Below are 16,652 nucleotides of genomic sequence, written 5' to 3' on the forward strand. Positions count from 1 at the left end.
CTGTAGTGGCAGTGGTGGCTTCCACAGCCCCAGTGGTAGACTCATCTCCTGGGGTTGAATCAGCAAGCTCAGTAGTTGTTTCAACAGCTGGAGTGGTGACTACAGTTCCTAGTGAAGCTGATTCATCTGTTGCAGGGAGAGTAGTGCTGTCAGTAACTGATTCAGTAGTGACCTCATCCACTGCAGTTGAAGCTTCAGATGTTGAGGCTTCAGTGGCTGAAGATGTGGCAACAGAGGCAGTGGTGGCTCCTGGAGCGATGATGGTGGATACTGTAGTGGCAGTGGTGGCCCCTGCAGCTGTGGTGGTTTTTGTAGTAGATGCCACGGATGCAGGGGCAGCTATAGATTCTGCACTTGTGACAACTGCTGTAGAGACTGTGTTGCCTGACACAGTAGTCCTTGTTCCAAGTGAAGAGGCGGTGGTTCCAGTAGTTGTGATATACAAATTTGTTTGGGCATCAGTTAAGAGAGCAGGTTCTTCTGTAATTCCAGCAGAAGAAGTTGGCACTATATGAGGTGGTTTTTGATCTCCTGGATGTTTATGAGGTGGATGTGGATGGCCTGGATGTGGGTGATGATGGGATGATGAATGAGATCCTGAATGACAAGGTTTTTTAGGATGAAGATGAGATTGATGAGGATGGGATGGTGAAGGATTAGGAAAGTGAGGTTTGTGTGATGGATACTTTGGTGCTTTTGGTTTAGAGCATGAGACATGTTTATGTGATGGAACTTTGGCATTAGGATGTGGTGAAGGTTGTTTTGGAATAATCTTGGAAGGTCTACGCTTCTTTTGTGGAACTTGAACATTTGAAGGTTTTTTTTGCGAATGATGTGACCCTGGAGATTGTTTTGGTGTACGTTTGGAACATGTTGGTTTTTTGGCAGATAGAGAGGGCTTGTGGGTGGGCTTGGGCTTTCTTGATGACTTGTTGGCAGGTCGAGAAGGCTTGCGGGTGAGCTTGGAGTTCTTTATTGGCTTCTTGGCAGGTTGAGAAGGCTTGCGTGTGGGCTTGGGGCTTTTCACTGGCTTCTTGGCAGGTTGAGAAGGCTTGCGTGTGGGCTTGGGGTTCTTTGCTGGCTTTTTGGAGGGCCGAGAAGGCTTGCGTGTGGGCTTGGGGCTTTTCGCTGGCTTCTTGGCAGGTTGAGAAGGCTTCCGTGTGAGCTTGGGGTACTTTGCTGGCTTTTTGGAGGGCCGAGAAGGCTTGCGTGTGGGCTTGGGGCTTTTCGCTGGCTTCTTGGCAGGTTGAGAGGGCTTGCGGGTGGGCTTGGGGTTCTTTGCTGGCTTTTTGGAGGGCCGAGAAGGCTTGCGTGTGGGCTTGGGGCTTTTCACTGGCTTCTTGGCAGGTTGAGAAGGCTTCCGTGTGAGCTTGGGGTACTTTGCTGGCTTTTTGGAGGGCCGAGAAGGCTTGCGTGTGGGCTTGGGGCTTTTCACTGGCTTCTTGGCAGGTTGAGAAGGCTTCCGTGTGAGCTTGGGGTTCTTTGCTGGCTTTTTGGAGGGCCGAGAAGGCTTGCGTGTGGGCTTGGGGCTTTTCGCTGGCTTCTTGGCGGGGTTGAGAAGGCTTGCGTGTGGGGCTTGGGGTTCTTTGCTGGCTTTTTGGAGGGCCGAGAAGGCTTGCGTGTGGGCTTGGGGCTTTTTGCTGTCTTCTTGATGGGTTGAGAGGCCTTGCGGGTGGGCTTGGGATTCCTTACTAGCTTCTTGGCGGGTTGAGAAGGCTTGCTGGTGGGCTTGGGATTCTTTACTGACTTCTTGGCGGGTTGAGAAGGCTTGCGTGTGGGCTTGGGGTTCTTTGCTGGCTTTTTGGAGGTCCGAGAAGGCTTGCGTGTGGGCTTGGGGCTTTTTGCTGTCTTCTTGATGGGTTGAGAGGCCTTGCGGGTGGGCTTGGGATTCCTTACTAGCTTCTTGGTGCGTTGAGAAGGCTTGCTGGTGGGCTTGGGATTCTTTACTGACTTCTTGGCGGGTTGAGAAGGCTTGCGTGTGGGCTTGGGGTTCTTTGCTGGCTTTTTGGAGGTCCGAGAAGGCTTGCGTGTGGGTTTGGGGCTTTTTGCTGTCTTCTTGGCGGGTTGAGAGGCCTTGCGGGTGGGCTTGGGATTCCTTACTGGCTTCTTGGCGGGTTGAGAAGGCTTGCTGGTGGGCTTGGGTCTGTTTGCTGCCTTCTTGGTGGGCCGAGAAGGCTTGCTGGTGGGCTTGGGTCTGTTTGCTGCCTTCTTGGTGGGCCGAGAAGGCTTGCTGGAGAGTTTGGGGGTCTTTGCTGCCTTCTTGGCAGGCCGAGAAGGCTTACTGATGGGCTTGGGGCTCTTCACTGCCTTCTTGGTGATCCGAGAAGGCTTGCTGGAGAGTTTGGGGCTCTTTGCTGCCTTCTTGGCGGATCGAGAAGGCTTGATGGTGGGCTTGGGGTTGTTTGCTGCCTTCTTGGTGGGCCGAGAAGGCTTGCTGGTGAGCTTGGGGTTCTTTGCTGACTTCTTGGTAGGCCAAGAAGGCTTGCTGGTGGGCTTGGAGCTTCCCACTGGCTTTTTGGTGGGTCGAGAAGTCTTGGGTTTGGAGGTTCTTGATGCTGCTGCTGGTTTCTTGGCAGGCCGAGACTGCCTTGATGCAAATTGAGAAACCCTGGACTCTTTTGAGGATGGTAACACCTTCCGTGCTGAAGATGATTTGGGAACTACCTGTTTAGATAGTGCTGCTCTTGATGCAGGTTGGACTGGAGCAGAGAATCTTCTTCCTACCTTCTGAGAAGATGATGAGTGGGCTTTTGGAACCTGGGAACGTGAAGATATAACCTTTTGAGGAACTACAGATGAGGCAGATGGATGTGGACGAGATTGAAGTTTCCTTGATGGGGACTGAGCAGATGATGATCTACTTCTCAAAGTTCTAACTGGATAATTTTGAACAGATTGATTATTGGGTGTTTTCTGTCTTTTCTGATATTGGCTTTGCTGACTCTCACTTAACTGTAAAAGAAAGAAATAGAAAATATTCCTTCATTTAACAATCAATTTTTAAAGTGCTTGAAATCCACTAGACATTGGACTAGGAACTAGTGATACTAACACAAAAATAAAACACTATGCCTTCAAGGAGCTTATATTCTCTTGAGAGGTATAGTTGAGAGACCAAATGAACACAGATAAATAAATACAAAGTATATATAAAGTCAATGTGAAGCAATTTCAGTGATTGCTGGAGAGAATTGGAAAGATTGCATTTGACTAGTGTCTTGAGGGAAATTAAAGATTCTTTGAGATGAAAGTGAGGATTATTTTCCAGGCTTGGAAAATGCCTATAGAAAGACACAAGAGTGGGATTTAGATGGCAAACAGATTAGTTTAGCTTCATCATTTAGTGAGAAGTGTGGTACCTAGGAGAGCAGTGAATAATAACTCTGGCTTCTACATTCCTCATTAAATAATGTTTTGAAGTAGTTGGTCATAGACCTTGAAGCATTTAGTAATTCATTACTGATTTGGAGAAAGGTCTTATTCATTAAGTTGAATGGAAACTCCATTATGATAGGGCTGAAATTCACAAGATCAACTTATAACACAATATGATTTTGAAAGAAAGAGTATCCAGTTTAATGGATGCGAAAAAGTTATGGCAGTGAAAAAGAATTCATCTTTCCTGTTGTGTTTCTTTCCCTAAAGGGAGAAGAAATATTTCAGTAGGTATACAATTAATCGAAGGGCAACTTTGATCATGTTGGATATTATCTGACAATCATCCTTCCCCCCACCTATCTTTATCTATCTCCATAGCCTCCTAGTAAACTCTGTGATGCTTTACAGAGACCATTCTTTCAAGGTTATATTGTATATTAGTTACTCTCTAGGTCTTCAAACTTTTTCGATCATACATCCCATTTAAAAAACATTTTTGAGCACCCACTCCCAAAGTGTATATATTTACTTATTTATAAATTATGTAATTGAAGCATTCATTAAATATTTGTGTGCAAAGTATGCAAAATATAAATTAAATAAAATGAGACCGATGAAATAATACTTAATTGTAGAGGTATAAGAGAACCATTGCAATTTGTTGAGTAGGAGAGTAATATATTAGTCAGACCTAAATATTAGGAAAATTACTGTAGCAGCTAATTAGAAGGTGAGTTGTAGAAGAGAGAGACTTCCTAAAGCAGGAAAACAAATATTTCAGAATAGAAGTTGTTAGACCTTGAACTAGGATATCAGATGCATGAATAAAGATAAAAGTACAGTTTTGAAGGTTGTTATGGAAGTAGAAATGCTTTGTCAATTAATCATATATGTAGGGAAAAGAAGAATGAGGAGCTACTGATGTTACACAGGTTCTGAAGCTGTATTGCCTGAAAGGATGGTGGCACTTTTTGATAGAAATTGGCAAGTTTGAAAGAAAGGATAATCCTTTTTTTTTTTTTTTGGAAGAGGAAAGGGAAAAGAAGATAATGTAATGAAATCTGTAATGTAGATCACAAAAGATTTAGTTTCTACAAAATATTGGAACTTACTGGAAAACAGCTGGCAAAGACCAAAATGAGCGCAATCAGAATTGGAGTCTTCATCCTGTCTTTCTGACCCCTGCAAGTAAGAAGCAAAATAAATCTCTAATAATGCCATGATAATGAATAATTAGTTGTAATTACCTTGCTTTTTCAATTTTATTGTTAATTTTGAAAAATTATAACTATAATTTTGAAAGTCATCTTAAGGATCTACATACAAGATGATTTCCCTAACACAATGTAGAAACTTTAAAAGTACCCTCCATTAAAATACAGATTACAAATAATTATCCTGTTCTAAAACACATTTACTTTAGTATCAATTTGATGATGAAACCATTTATTTCGTGGGAAAGAATTTGAGTTCATAAGAAACTCTTTTGTGTCTTAGTATAAAATGTTCCATATACTCAGTGAAAGATAGATACTATTGTATTATTAGCTTCAGAGTCAGGAAATCATGGATTCATCCTGGCTATGTGATTCTTCACAAATCATTTAGCTTCTCAGTTCTCAGAAATTTTCTTAGGCTCTAAGTAACAGAGAAGGTGTGAGGATGGATTGGTAGAGTTCGTTCTTATACTTATAAAACTATAGTTTTAGTCTATGCTTCCTTGAATAGTCAAAAGAATCTGTGGCCACATTTGCTTAAAGACAGTCTTCCATCATATAGCTTTAGTATTCTTAGGATTTAAATTTTCCTGCAAGTTTGTTTATGTGGCATAACTATAATTCTATTTTGGTCAATCCAAGTTTGCTTTCCTGGTTAATTTTACCTTTTGCCACTGATACATGCTCCCTGACCCCATCACTTCATGAGCTGTATTATGGATACCATGGCAGGACTTTTGTTTGAAAACCCTATGTAAAACTGGGTCCCTCAGTGGCTCTGGGCTTTGGAACCAATAGTACATCCTACTATCCTTCAGGATGACCACTCAGCTTATTTATACATGGGATGGTGGGAATGAGGGAGAAGGGAGGCTACATGTGACATCTGTCCACATGTCCTTATTCTGTGCTTGGATGTGATCTCATCAATAAATAATTCTATCCCATTCTAATGATATTTACCTGGATTTGACCCTAAATTTGTATGACATTCTTCAATGGTAGAATGAGAATGAGAAATATAATTTATAATGAACCTGGCCAGAGATGCATCAGCATATTCATTTGGATGCTGCAGTCTATCTATGTATTTATCTTTCTCTAACTATCTTATAGCTAGCTTGCTAACTATTCATAAGACAGAAGACAGAATGTGTGTGTGTGTGTGTGTGTGTGTGTGTGTGTGTGTGTGTGTGTATGTATTTGAGTGAGAGAGAGAGAGAGAGAGAGAGAACTCATTCTGTTCTCTTTTCTTAGGAAATATTTCATCTTTTAGGGTGATCCCAACACCAGAATTTCAAATGGCGAAAGTCTAGATATGGAATGGGACCTTAAAGGCCAAGAGTCCAATCTTTTTATTTTGCAAGTAATAAAACTGAAGCCCAAGGAATTGATGTGTGGTACCCAAGGCCATTCAGCTGTTTATTAGCAAAATTGGCCAAGAATCCTAACTCCAAAGGACAATGGCCTGAGAAAACACTAAGAAGTAAAAGGTTGAAAGACCATTATGAGAATGAAGAATATAAGGTATGAAGCTTAAACTAAAGTGGAATAAGAGAAGTTATGGTCAGATAGGAGAATGTCAATTTCGAAGTAGGAAAGTATTTTGGAACAAGTGCTTGTAGGTTGTGGCAATACCTAGTGTGTGACCTTTTTCTATGTATGGCTGAAGTAGAATAAAGGAGTATAATGGTCATGACTTTTAAGCGTGATACAGTATCAGGAGTTTAGGGGATTTGATGAATCATATCTATGGATTTTAAGTTTTCCCCTAGTATAAGAGGAGGAGTTGAGGAAGATTAGAAGATGGTGAGCCAGGCATTGAATTGTAGAAAACAAAGTGTGTGTCACTTAGAAAACCAAGTCTGTACACTTTAAAAACATAGAAACTGACTTTTAAAACATGTTCTAAAAATTCTATAAAGAAAGAGTTTTAGTGAGTTTGGAACACATTCATCAAAATTATAAAAGTATAATACTTTTACAATTATCTATATTATATATTATATTTATATTATATATTATAAAATACACTCAGTTTACAAGAATAATTAACATCAGAAAAGATAAAAATTTAAGCAAAAGAACCCTTTGCTTAATCAGTTGTTAGCTTTCAAAATTGAGTATCATGATATATTAAGCACAATTGGTGAGGCTTTTCTTGCATTTGGAATGATCCATTTTTGTTAAGCACCTTTCAACTGTGACAATTGTGAAAATCATGTAGAGAAATTGAAATAGGCTTCAAACCATTATAGCTCAAAGTATTAGACCAATATTTTTAAAAAATCATAAAAACATCCAATATGTATCTAGCATCTACTACATGCCAGGCACTGTGCTAAGCCCTTTATAAATATGATTTCATTTGATTATCTCTGTAAACCTGGGAAATTGATGCTATTATTATTTCAATTTTACAGATGAAGGAGCTGAGGCAAACAGAAGTTAAGTGCCCATGCTCACATAGTTAGTATGAGCCTATTTTTGAACTCAGATCTAATGTTCTATTGACAAGCCTCATTTAGTTTCCCTCCCCCTCCACCTGTAGCAAAATAAAGCATATTATTGTGTCTCTCAGTAAACTTTCATTAGTATTAATATTTTGTTATAGCAGAAAAATTTTTCCATTAAAATAAAATATTTTCAAAATATTTCATCTTTATATGATCCTTTAAAATGTCTTTTTGTATGTTTTGTAATGTACATAATTACAATATAGTAGTTCCTATAGATAACTTGCAAATAGATAAATAGGTATTTATTTGGAGTGCAAGCTTTAAACTATTTTACTTATAGAAGTGTGTGGTAAAAAGAGCTTGGAATCTACTTTCTATTCAATGAATTCAAATGATTCTAGATTGCCTTTAAAATCAAGTATAGACACCTCTATCCACCTACATCTAATCTAGCTTTCCAATATTATTGTTCATTATTCCCCTTCTCATACTTTCTGATCCATCCAAATTAGCATTCTTGCTCTTTCTCACATCTACATCTCATCCTTATTTTTGTACAGGATTGTTCCCCAAGCCTAGAATTCTGTCTTTCTTCACCTCCATTTAGAATTCCTTATTTCAAAATGCAGTCCAAATGACACCTCCTACATGAAGCCTTCATTCTTCCCTCTCTATACTATTCTTAGTAAGTAACATTTTCCAAAGAAAAATTTCCTTGTGTTTATTTTCATATTTGTATTTTTCCCAAATAGGATATAAGCTCCTTGACAACAGGGACTATTTAATTTTTGGGGGGGTCTTTCTACCTATAATACCAGAACAATGTCTGGCTCTTAATAAATAATTGACATTATTATTTGTAAAGCCAGGATTGTGTTCTTGAACTATGTTCCCCAAACTCATGTATACACACACACACACACACACACACACACACACACAATTAATCTTTAGACTATGTTTTGGGACAATAAAAATTAATACCAATTTAGTGATTATGGGCTCAATAATACATTATTTTATATTTCTTAAAAGTCAGACTGAACATAATACCCTTGTCTTGACTGAATATATTGTCATAGACATACTAGCTATATCCTAGGTCAAGCTTTGATAGAAGAAGAGAGTGATAATGATGATAGATGAGAGATAATGGAAGAGTGTATGTCCCCAAACCTTTGAAGTCACCCAAGACAGTACCTTAAGAGGGGTCCTTTTCTTTGTGTCTTAAGTCAGATGTTGCTACTTCTTGACCTAGTTAATAGACTCAATTACTTGTTGTTTCCCAAGGAAAATCAAGAGGCAGACTGCTTGTGTCTTGGATTAATAAAGCAACCAGGTTTGACATATATCCCTCCTACTTTTTGTCTAGTAGGGAGAAGAAAGGAAGAGTTTCATGAAGAAGTAATTGCTCCAGGTTAATCCTGAAACAAAAATAGGACAGATGCTGCCTGCAAAATAGGCAGTTGGCCTTTGAATATTTTGTTCTTTGGATCATTGTGATGTATTATCATATCTTTTTCTTGGAAAGGGTAGGGAAATAACCACTTAAAAGTTTCATGGTAGCTTTCGAAAGTTTAACTCTAAAATGCCTAGGATTCTTTATTTTGTATTTTTCTAAAGAAAAGTAACTCCATTTTAATATATATTTTATTTTATTTTTTATTTTTTTATTATAGCTTTTTATTTACAAAATATATGCATGGGTAATTTTTCAGCATTGACAATTGCAAAACCCTTTGTTCTAATTTTTCCCTTCCTTGCCCCCCACCCCCTCCTCCAGATGACAGGTTGAACAATACATTTAACATATATTTTAACATATTTAACATGTATTGGACTACCTGCCAATTAGGGGAGGGGGTGAGGGAAGGAGGGGATAGATTGGAACAGAAGGCTTTGCAAGGGTCAATGTTGAAAAAAATTACCCATGCATATGTTTTGTAAATAAAAAGCTTTAATTAAAAATAATAAAAAAAGAAAAGTAACTCCATTAAACATCTAATATTCATTGATTATTTTATATATCATCACTTATTCTTATGCTCTGGGGACCCTATTTGACTCTTTACTTTTTGCATATTTCAATTCCTTATTCCTCAGTTTATTTTTTGTTTTCTTTGTTTAGGAAAAAAAAGTTCATTCTGACTAAATGACCAAAAATAAATAATTCCTATCCTGGTCAGTGAGGACAAATTTTCTATTAGTTGGAGAAAGAAAAAAAAAATTACATAAGAATAAGAGAAAAAATGGGAAAGGAGGGATTTCTAGATTTTTGTTAGTTTGTCCTTTCTAAGCATTTTCCCCTTTCAATTATGTGATTAAGAAAATGAGAAATAGTTATCTTTTATTATACTCATTACATTCAAAGTAACCTACCGATAGTTGTGAAAATATTTCCATATATGTAATTGGTTCAAGTTAAACTATTGCAAGAGTGATCAGTGAGATTGTGAGGCTAGCAGTACATTCTTGAAGTCACTCAAGAAGTCCTGAGTTCAAATCCTGTTTCCAAAACCTAATGGCCATCAGTAAATCTCCCCTGATCAGACAACTTTCTAAGAGTCTGAATTACAGATGTATTGTCATAATATTTTTATTTTATTCATCTAGATACTCACTTGCTCATGTAGTTTAGTTGTTATTACTTTTAATCCAACATCAATAACAAGCATGTCCAACTCCATGCAAAATGTGCATTCATCCCGCCCTGCCCTTGATGTCACTTGCCAATAAACTTAGTTCAGGAACTACAGATGAATACAAATGACCTCACAAGGGCACAGGGGGATGGGATAGGTGGGTGGATTGTCCATTCTTAACATATAGGACTTTAATGTAATAATTGGTATCAAAATATGTGTTGTGCCAGTCACAGAACAATCCATAATATTATCTTTTCATGAGAATTGATGTAGTTCCTTGAAAGCCAAAAATGTGACACACTGAAATTGTAATACTGATATGATTAGTAACGAAATGGGTTTCATTTCCCTTCCCAGTTTCCCATTTGCTTTAAAATGCCAAGATCATCTGAGATTCTTCTGAATTCTTAGCCATTTGAAGGAGATCTTTTGGGAGTCAGGCTTCTGCTTTTGTAGATTTTTTCTCTTCGGTGCCTTGAAATTTCTGATTTTAAACCATTAATTCCTAAGGTGAGAAAGAAAGAAAGAGAGGGAGGGAGGAAGGGAGAAAGGAAGGAAGGAAGAAGTAGAAAGTAGAAAGAAAGAAAAAAGAAAAAGAAAAAACGTTCTTCTAGCCTTTTTGTGGATTTTTTGGTAATGTGTTATTACTGGATCTGGCATTCTTATACATATACCTATCACTTTTAAAATATTTATCTTTTAAGTTATCATACTTCTCCTAAAATAACTTTGCAGTTTCAAGAAAGTTTTAAGAATTAAAAAAACAAATCCCTTTGTTCTTTGATTCAATACTTTAAGACTACGACAAAACCCACTAAATCTTATGATATGACCTTCTTAAAGTGAATCATAGAAGTTTAGATTTAGCATTGAAAAGACTCTTAGAAGTCATCTAGTCCAACTCTTATCTTACAAATGAGGAAATTGAGAGACAGAGAATTTAAAACATCCATGTTTCTATTTATGTTATATTTATGTGCGGACAGCTGGATGGCACAGTGGATAGAGTGCTGATCTGAAATCAAGAAGACCTGAATTCAAATCTAGCCTCAGACTATTAGGTGTGTTACACTGGGCAAGTCACTTAGCCCTGTTTGCCTCAGTTTCATCATTTATGAAATGGGCTGGAAAAGGAAAAGGCAAACCACTGCAGTATCTTTGCCAATAAAATTCCAACTGGGGTCAAGAAGTCAGACATGAAAAAAAGTGACCAAACAACAAATATGTATGTGTATGTATTTGTATATATGCTATGTTACATTTATTCAATACACATATAATTTAGATCTATAGATATGGCTAAATATAGCTATATCTAGGTTGATATGCATGTAGATATATATATATATATATATATATATATATATATATATATATATATATATATATCCAGACATAGTTATATGGCATCTATATAAGTATATTTATATAGATATATGTATATGCATACCCATATAACGATGGGGCCTGGACCTGTGATTTCACTATGATGAAAACACTTAGATGAAGAAATTCTCTTTAATAATGTTCTGCCTAGCATCATGAAGCCTTTATGAGTCAAAAGTGAAGAGGGAATAATGTTCTGACAATTCTTGGTTTTGGCCATTTGTTTGTTTGTTATTAAATTTATTTTATTGGTAAGACTGACAAAAAAAGACAATTTTTTGAGTTATGAAATAAATGGTCAAGTCATTGTAGAGAGCAGTTTGGAACTAGTTCCCAAATGTCACTAAACTGTGAGTACCTTTTGATCTAGTGCTACTATTATTTGCTTACAATCCTCAAAAAAAAAATCAAAGAAAAAGGGAGATGACCCTTGAACAAAAATATTTATTGTAGCTATTGTTGTTTTTATGGCAAAGAAATTGAAATTAAGAGTATCCATCAATTTAGAAAGGAATCAATTTGAAAACTCTGAGATACAAATATGATGAAAAACTACTATGCTAGTGTTTTAGTTGTATGTTATTCTTTATGACTTCATTTAAAGTTTTCTTTGCAAAAATACTGAAGTAATTTGTTATTTCTTTCTCTAGACCATTTTACATTTGAGGAAACTTGAGACAAATATGTTGGAGTGACTTGTTAAGCGTCACACAATTACTAAATGTTTGAGGTCATATTTGAATTCAAGTCTTCTTGATTCTAAGTTTCGCTTTCCAGTCATTGCACCATCTAAATTGTGTTGTAAGAAATGTCAACAGTTTCAAAGAAACCAGGGAAGACTGATACATAGTAAATTGAGCAGAGCCAGAATTATTTATACAATAACAGTAACATTGTACAAACAAGCAACTTTGAAAAACTCAAGACCTCTGATCAATGCAATAACTTATGATTTCTGAGGATCATATAATGAAGTATGTAACCTACCTCTTGTCAGAGATGTGATGGTAATTTTAGCTGTCCTTCATTTCTATTTACTTTTTTTTTGAAATTTTTTTTTTTTTTTTTTTTGGTTACATGTATACATTCTTTTTTTTTTTTTTTAAAAAAAACATTTCCTTATGAATCATGTTAGTTCAGAAAAGTCAGAACAAAAGGGAAAAACCATAAGAGGAAAAAAAATACAGAAGAAAAAGGGGGAAAAAAGTAAAAATAGCTTATGTTGATTTACATTCAGTCTCCATAGTTCTCTTGCTGGATGCAGATGGCATTTTCTATCCAAAGTTTATTGGGATTGCCTTGAATCGCTAAGCTGCTGAGAAGAATCAACTCAGTTATGGTTGATCATTTCACAGTCTTGCTGTTAGTATGTACCATGTATTCCTGGTTTTGCTTATTTTACTCAGTGTCAGTTCATGTAAATCTTTCCAGGTCTTTCTAAAATCAGCTTGTTCATCATTTTTATAGAACAATAATATCCTATTACTTTCATATACCACAACTTATTCAGCCATTCCCCAATTGATGAATATCTACCCATTTTCCAATTTTTTTGCTACCACAAAAAAAACTGCTACAAATATTTTTGCACACATGGGTTTTTTTTTCTTTTATGATTTATTTGGGATTACTAGCAAAAGCTACACAGGAAAAATATAAAGAAAAATTCCATTTGTAATAACTCCAGAATACATAAAATATCCAGGATTAAACTTTTTAGATATATAAAAGAACAAATTAAAAACCTTCAATTAAATACCAAATTTGAAATTCTGAAAATAAAAGGGACATTAATAAAACTGAAAGTTGGTTTTAAGGAAAAAAAATCAACAAAATAGATAAATCTTTAATTAATTTGATTAGAAAAAGGAAAGAAGAAAATCAAATTGCTAGCATCAAAAATGCAAAGGGTGAACTTTCCATCAATGAAGAAGAAATTAGAGCAATAATTAAGAGCTATTTTGCTCAACTGATTGCCAATAAATCTGTTAATGTAAGTGAAATGAATGCTTAGAAAAATGTAGATTGTTCAGATTAACAGAGGAGGAAATAGATTACTTAAGAAGTTCCATTTTAGAAAAAAATAACTGAACAAGTTATTAATCAGTTCCCTAAGGAAAAAAATCTCCAGAGCCAGATGGATTTATAAGTGAATTTTACCAAAAATTTAAAGAACATTTCCATTATTATGCAAACTATTTGGGAAAATAGGGAAAGAAGGACCTACCAAATTCTTTTTACGACACAGATATGGTACTGATACCTAAACCAGGTAGAGTCAAAACAGAGAAAGAAAATTATAGACCAATTTCCCTAATGAATATTGATGCAAAAATCTTAAAAAAATATTAGGAAAGAGATTACAGCAAGTTATCACCCCGATAATACACCAAGTAGGATTTATACTAGGAATGCAGGCTTAGTTCAATATTAGGAAAACTATTAGCATAATTGACTAAATCAATAACCAAACTAACAGAAATCATTTGATTATCTCAAAAGATGCAGAAAAAGTATTTGACAAAATTCAACACTCATTCTTATTAGAAACACTAGAGAATATAGGAACAAATGGAGTTTTCATTAAAATGATCAATAGCATCTATTAAAAACCATCAGCAAGCATTATATGTAATGGGGATAAACTAGAACCATTCCCAATAAGATCAAGATCAATAGTGGAACAAAGTTGCCCACTATCACCATTACTATTCAATATTGTATTAGAAATATTAGCTTTAGCAGTAATAGAAGTAAAAGAAAGAAATTAGAGTAGATTGTAAGAAAACCAAATTATTGCTCTTTGCAGATGATATGATGGTATACTTAGAGAATCCTAGAGAATCAACTAAAAATCTACTAGAAAAAATTCACAATTTTAGCAAAGCTGCAGGATTCAAAATAAATCCACATAAATCATTGTATTTCTAGATGTTACCAACAAAGTCCAGCAGCAAGAGATAAAGAAAAAATTCATTTAGAATAATTATAGGTAATATAAAATATTTGGGAGTCTACCTGCTAAGACAAAGTCAGAAACTATATGAACACAATTACAAAATACTTTATACACAAATAAAGTCAGATCTAAACAACTGGAAGAATATCAAGTGCTCATGGGTAGGCTGAGGTAATATAATAAAAATGACAATTCTACCTAAATTAATCTACTTACTCAGTGCCATACCAATCAAACTGCTGAGAAATTATTTTACAGAGCTAGAAAAAAATAGTAATGAAGTTCATCTGGAAGAACAAAAGATTAAGAATTTGAAGGGAATTAATTTTTAAAAATGCAAATGAAGGTACCTTAGTTGTACTAGACCTAAAACTATAAAGCAGTGGTCATCAAAGCCATTTGGTACTGGCTAAGAAATAAAGTAGTTGATCAGTGGACTGGTTTACAAGACTCAATAGTTGATGACTATGGTAATCTAGTGTTTGAAAAACCAAAGACCCCAGCTTCTGGGGTAAGAACTCACTTTTTAACAAAGATTGCTGGGAAAATTAGAAAATAGTATGGCAGAAACTCAGCATTGACCAATGCCTAACACCCTATTCCAAAAATAAGGTTGAAATGGGTTCATGATTTAGACATAAAAAAAAATAGACATCATAAGCAAATAAACATAGTCTACCTCTCAAATCTGTGGAGAAGGAAGGAATTTATGGCCTTGAAAGAACTAGAATACAATTTGAAATATAAAATAATTTTGCTTACATTAAGTTAAAAAAGTTTTGTACAAACAAAGCCAAATGCAGACAAGATTAAAAGGGAAGCAGAAAACTAGGAAAAATTCTTGCATCCAAGGATTCTGATAAAGGCCTCATTTCTAAAACATAGAGAGAATGACCTCAAATTAAGAATACAAACCACCCTCCAACTGATAAATGGTCAAAAGATATGAGCAGACAATTTTCAGATGAAGAAATTAAACCTATTTCTAGCCATATGAAAAAATGCTGGAAATCACTATTGATCAGAAAAATGCAAATTAAGACAACTCTGAGGTACCATTATACACCTCTCAGACTGGCTAAGATGACAGGAAAAGATGATATATGTTGGAGGGGATGTGGAAAAACTGGGATATTAATACATTGTTGATTAAGTTGTGAACTGATTTATCCATTCTAGAGAGCAATTTGGAACTATGCTCAAAGGCCTATCAAAGTGTGCATACCCTTTGATCCAGCAGTGTCTCTACTGGGCCTGTATCCCAAAGAGATCATAAAAAGGGCCAAGGACCAACAGGTGCAAAATGTTTGTAGCAGCCCTTTTTGTTATGGCAAGCAACTGAAAACTGAGTGGATGCCCATCATTTGGGGAATGGCTTAGTTATGGTACATGAATGTTGTGGAACATTATTGTTCTATAAGAAATGATCAAAAAATGATTTTAGAAAGGGTTGGGGAGACTTACATGAACTGATGTTAAGTGAAGTGAGTAGAACATAAAGAATGTAGTACATAACAGCCAAATTATATGGTGATCAATTCTGATGGACGTGGCTCTTTTCAACAGGGAGATGATTCAGGCCAGTTCCAATGATCTTATGATGGAGAGAGCCATCTTTAACCAGAGAGAGGACTGTGGGGACTGAATGCGGATCACAACATAATTTTATTCACCTTTTTTCTTGTTTGTTTGCTTTTTGTTTTCTCTCTCTTTTTCTTTTTCATCTGATTTTTCTTGTGTAGCATGACAAATGTGGAAATATATATAGAAGAATTGTACACGTTTAACATATATTGGATTATTTGCTTTCTAGGGAAGGTGAGGGGGAAGAGAGGGAGAAAAATTTGGAACATGGAACACATGTATTTTGAAAATAAAACTATTATTTAAAAAAGAGATGAAAACATGATTTCTATGAAGCAAAGCATTTAGATATCAAAAGAAGATGCAGATTATTTTTTAAAATTCCTTTTTTAAAAATTTTTTGAGTTCCTATTTTTTCCCTCCCTCTAGCTTTTCCATTCATTGAGAAAACAAACAACGTTATGAATTACATATGTGAAATCATGTAAAAATGTTTCTACATTAGCTATGTTGTCAAAAATCAGAAAAAAATGAAGAAAACTTTAAAAATTACACTTCAGTTTCTATTTAGAGTTTAGCAGTTCTCATTTGGAGATGGATGGCATTTGTCATGAACTGTGTTTCTCCAACAAAATAAGGTCAACACAGAGGTATTCCCCTTCTGATTTCCTTGTTTTATAAATATTAGAAACCATGTTCAGAAAAGATGTCACCCGCAAATTCTACAAGCAATCAGGAGAAAGATTGTCAAATATAAAGGGAAGGAAATTAAAATAAAACTCTGTACCCATTGAAAATGAGAGGAGGTAATGGAATATTGTGTTCTGAAGAGCAAAGGAGCTCAAAATGTAACCCAATATGACACATCATGCAAATCTAAATTAATTATTAATGAGAAAAGATTGCTTTTAGTGAGGAAAAAAAATTTGTAGCATTCTTACAAGGAAAAAACAAGTAAGCAGAGTATCTGCTTTGCAAACACCTCACACAACAGGAATACAAGAAAAATGAATAAATACAACAA

At 35.6% G+C, this 16,652-nt stretch overlaps 1 protein-coding gene across 1 annotated transcript; it reads right to left on the minus strand.

Annotated features, from left to right (window-relative positions):
• Positions 1 to 539: 539 nt before the first annotated feature.
• LOC116420059 (proline-rich extensin-like protein EPR1) lies at positions 540 to 4,544 on the minus strand. The gene is made up of 4 exons (XM_031943532.1): positions 4,491 to 4,544; positions 1,531 to 2,757; positions 687 to 1,489; positions 540 to 597 (listed from the first exon to the last, which is right to left on the minus strand). The coding sequence occupies exons 1-4, from the start codon at positions 4,542 to 4,544 to the stop codon at positions 540 to 542; spliced, it is 2,142 nt and encodes a 713-aa protein (XP_031799392.1).
• Positions 4,545 to 16,652: the final 12,108 nt, after the last annotated feature.

This window comes from Sarcophilus harrisii, chromosome 6, assembly GCF_902635505.1.
Source record: "Sarcophilus harrisii chromosome 6, mSarHar1.11, whole genome shotgun sequence".
NCBI classification, from domain to species: domain Eukaryota; kingdom Metazoa; phylum Chordata; class Mammalia; order Dasyuromorphia; family Dasyuridae; genus Sarcophilus; species Sarcophilus harrisii.